Source organism: Myotis davidii, unplaced genomic scaffold (genome assembly GCF_000327345.1).
Source record: "Myotis davidii unplaced genomic scaffold, ASM32734v1 scaffold46, whole genome shotgun sequence".
Classification (NCBI taxonomy): domain Eukaryota; kingdom Metazoa; phylum Chordata; class Mammalia; order Chiroptera; family Vespertilionidae; genus Myotis; species Myotis davidii.
This window is the reverse complement of record NW_006383006.1, coordinates 2960635-2964525: the sequence shown is the minus strand read 5'-3', so window position 1 is coordinate 2964525 and position 3891 is coordinate 2960635. Positions and strand designations below refer to the sequence as shown.

Sequence of the window (3891 nt, the reverse complement as noted above, 5' to 3'; positions counted from 1 at the left end):
TTCTATTTTCTTCCACCTTCATTATTCAGTTGGAGAATTTTTTTCATTTAGTTACTATTTTAAGCCACTTAATATTTACTTATTGAATTAAACTTTTCCTCCCTTCCTCAAACAGATTGTCAAACTGCAGCGGGAAGGCCGGGGAGGGTTGGGGGGCAGGAGGTAGCGGGGTAAGAGATCAACCAAAGGACTTGTATGCATGCATAAAAGCATAACCAATGGACATAAGACACTGGGGAATAGGGGAGGCTAGGGACTATCTAGGGCGGCGGGGGTGGGGGGAAATGGACACATATGTAATACCCTTTGTAATAAAAAATTAAAAAAAATTAAAATTAAAAAAAAACATAAGCATCTGCATAAAATGCATTTATATATCACTAGATAAAGCATGACTTTTCAAAATAAAAACTTATTTACAGTAAAAAAAAAAATAATACCTGCTTTCGGGTGTCAATGTGAGGTCTTAATGAGATATTGCATATCAATCCCTTGGCCGAATATCTGACATGTAGTACAGATCCAATAAATAGTAACAATTAAATGTGATATTCAGCCGGGATTAGATCCCCTCAGGCTTTTCTACAGAACTGATATTATATTTGCAACTAAAAGGAACCCCCTAGTGATAATGCTGCGAAGCAACTTCTGAATCATATCAAATAAGACTTATTATGCACAATATCTTCTCTTCACAACAGCCCTGCTGGGTGGGCAAAACTTCTTGAGGTCCAGGTCCCATGTAGGTCATTTGTCCCTTAGTTCCCTGAGCGGGTGATGGGAAAGAACCCTCCAGTCCTGTTGCCAAAGGGGTCCAGGCCTGCTCCACTTACCAGTTTGTGCAGTGAGGGTCACCTTCTTTAAGGCAGGCAGATATGCGTGGACTGGAGCCCGGAAGTGCAGCCTGATGGTGAAGGGCTGTCCCCTCCTCACAACTAGGCGCCTGGAGCTGATGTCCTTGGTATGGTGCTCCTCATTGTTTCTTGCTGCCTGCAAGTCGCAGCTCTTGATCCCCAGGGCTGTGTGGAAAGAGAGAAAACATGGAGACTAGGCAATTGTGACAAGTAAGTAAAAGCAGAGACTCAGGAGTCAGCAAGACCAGGGTTCAAAAATCCTTGGCTCAACTTACTAGTTTGCTAAGGCAAATAACTTAACTACTATGACCCTCAATTTTCTCTTCCTGAGAGTGATCACTCCTCCTTGCAGGGGTGTGGAGATTCAATAAAGTAATATATATATACAGTAGTCCTCCCCACCCCCTTATCCCTAGGGGACACATGCCAAGACCCCAGTGGATGCTGGAAACTGCAAAGAGTACCAAATCCTATAGAATACCAGAGATTTTCAACCGGTGTGCAATAAGAATTTTTTAAATGTGCAAAACCTGACTGTTTAGTCAGGGGCATGGACCTCTTTCCCCTTAAATTGTCAAAGAAAAAAGTGAAAACAGCCAGCACAACAATAGCCGTCCAGCGTGAATAAGCAAAAATTATACCTACTTTTTGTTAGATCGGCAAAAAATATATTTGTGGTGTGCCACAGAATTTTATAATTAGTTTATGTGTGCCATGTGATGAAAAATGTTGAAAATTGCTGCTATATGCTGTATTTTTCCTATACATACACACATGATCAAGTTTAACTTATAAATTTGTCACAATTAGAAATGAACAGTTACGATTAATAATAAAATAGAACAATTATAATAATATACTGTAATAAAAGTTATGTGAGTGGTTTGGGGCCATTAGTAAGTAAAATAAGGGTTAGTTGAATGCAAGCACTGTGATACCACAAAAGCCTCTCTGATAACCGAGATGGCTACTAAGTGACTAAGGGGAGGGTAGCATATGCCATGAACACACTGGACGAGGAGATGATTCACATCCCAGGAAGCACACCGTGTGAGATTTCATCATGCTGCTCAGAGTGGCCCACGACCTAATACGTATGAATTGTTTACTGCTGGAATTTTACATTTAATATTTTCAGATCACAATTGACCATGGTAACTGAAACCACAAAAGTGAAAACATTGATGGGGGGACTACTGTAATACACTTAGCTTAGGGTCAGACACATAAATCCCATTAAATTAAACAGCAATTATTATTATTATTATTATTATTATTATTATTATTATTAATAAGAGTGGTGCTTGTTCTCATCGTTGACCCCTTTTCTTGTCCCAATCCTGAAGCAATGAATAAAATCCAGAATCTTGCTCACCTCTACTCATATTTTCTATGCATATGATCCTGGGACAAGAATATAAATCCATGTTAGCCATTATCACCATCTTACCACCATCAATACAATTATGACCACAAACTTACTGCCACAGTAAGTTGCTACTCTGTTGCTACTGCATAGCCCCACCACCATCGCCACCTCCACTACCAGCACCCATTACCACTCCTCAACATAGTCACACCACCCATCACCTCCACCACCATCCTACTTCCTTTAATGAAAACACTTAGCGATGGAGGGGCCACTGACAGTCCAGCAAACCCCATGGAGAGTTGGCGTGGCTCACCCTGTCCCATGGCTGCAGGCTGCCCTTATCCACTTGGCCACAGGAAGTGTCTGTCTTGAACTGTTGCTTGGGGCTTCCTCTCTGAATCTGTCTTCCAGACAAAAAAATAATGGAGGTACTTTTGTTGGCTTAAGAATCTATAAATAGTGGAGTTTCCTTCTGCTTCTCTTGTGAGCTCCCTGACAAGTTTCTTCTCTCCTGCTCCCTCCCGACTGGTATCTCTTGAACCAGCTGTTGGGAGTTTCCATTTTTTCATTTTATCTCTTGAGCCAGGAGGCCCAGGCAGGGTTGTCTGGCAGGCTGGAGTGGGAAAGATCTGCCATCTGAAGAATCCTGGAAGAAACCTCTAAGCCTGGTGCTCCAGTGGCCTCAGGTGACCCTCTGAGATGTTACCTGGAGGACACTGAACGACTCTGGAAGAGATGAATCCACAAATAGGAAGCCCACATCCAACCCCAAATCTCAGGCCCTAAGCATAGCACGGGCTGTAAGTTGCTAGATGTTTGTGGGCTGTTTTGATAATACGAAGGGAGAACATGTATGCCTGGGACTCATCTGTGTGAAAGAGATAAGGAGGTAGAATTTGCTGGTGAAAAATAAATGTCCTGAAAGCAGAAGCCAGAGCCCAAACTCTTCCGAGCCTGTGTGGTCTGGGCTCTCTATCACAGGGTGTGGAACTATCTTGGGATGCAGAGCCCATTTTTTTCCTTGTTCTACTTGTCTAGTCACAGAGGAGATAAGACACAGGAGAGGATCTCCTATTTGGCTGCACTTGACCTTCTACAGCCCAGCTATTTATTGGGCTTCTGGAACTGTCACCAGAAGCATTCTCAGGGCAGCTGTACTGGTCTGCTTGCATATGGGCTATCTGTAGAAGGATATAGAAGAAACAGCAAAGAACAATGGTTGCCTGTGGGGAGGAGAGCTGGCAGTAGGGGGAGGGGGAGGTCATACGGTGATTTTTCTGCTGTTGGCTCTTTTATACTTTTAAAACTTTATAATCACCTTATAAAGGATAAGATAATAAGTAAGCTGATCTTAACTTCGATGCATTCTCAATAAAAATGCCACCCAGCCAGCATTGCTCAGTGGTTGAGCATTGACCTATGAACCAGGAGGTCATGGTTCCATCCCCTGTTGGGGTACACACCCAGGTTGCAGGCTTAGCCCCCAGTGGCGGGGGGGGGGGTGTTCAGGAGACAATCGATCAATGATTCTCTCATCATTGATGTTTCTCTCTCTCCCTCTCCCTTACTCTCTGAAATCAATAAAAAAAATATTTTAAATGCCAACAAGGTTTTTTTTCTGACACTAGAAAAGTTGATTCTAAGGTTCAAAAATAAATTTCTAAA

General features: G+C 42.5%; 1 protein-coding gene across 5 annotated transcripts in view; it reads right to left on the bottom strand.

The window, feature by feature from the left end:
- Positions 1 to 2779, bottom strand: part of EPB42 (erythrocyte membrane protein band 4.2) — a 21926-nt gene extending 19147 nt beyond the window's left edge. For 4 of the 5 annotated variants that reach the window (XM_015557614.1, XM_015557615.1, XM_015557616.1 and 1 more), the window contains exons 1-2: positions 2230 to 2386; positions 834 to 1019 (exon numbers count right to left, since the gene is read on the bottom strand). In XM_015557614.1, the coding sequence (XP_015413100.1) occupies positions 834 to 1019; positions 2230 to 2299 (256 nt within the window). In that variant the 5' untranslated portion in view covers positions 2300 to 2386. Of the gene's footprint in view, positions 1 to 833; positions 1020 to 2229; positions 2387 to 2539 lie in introns of those variants that run through there. The other variant, XM_006778034.2, reaches the window with a different exon arrangement.
- Positions 2780 to 3891: the final 1112 nt, after the last annotated feature.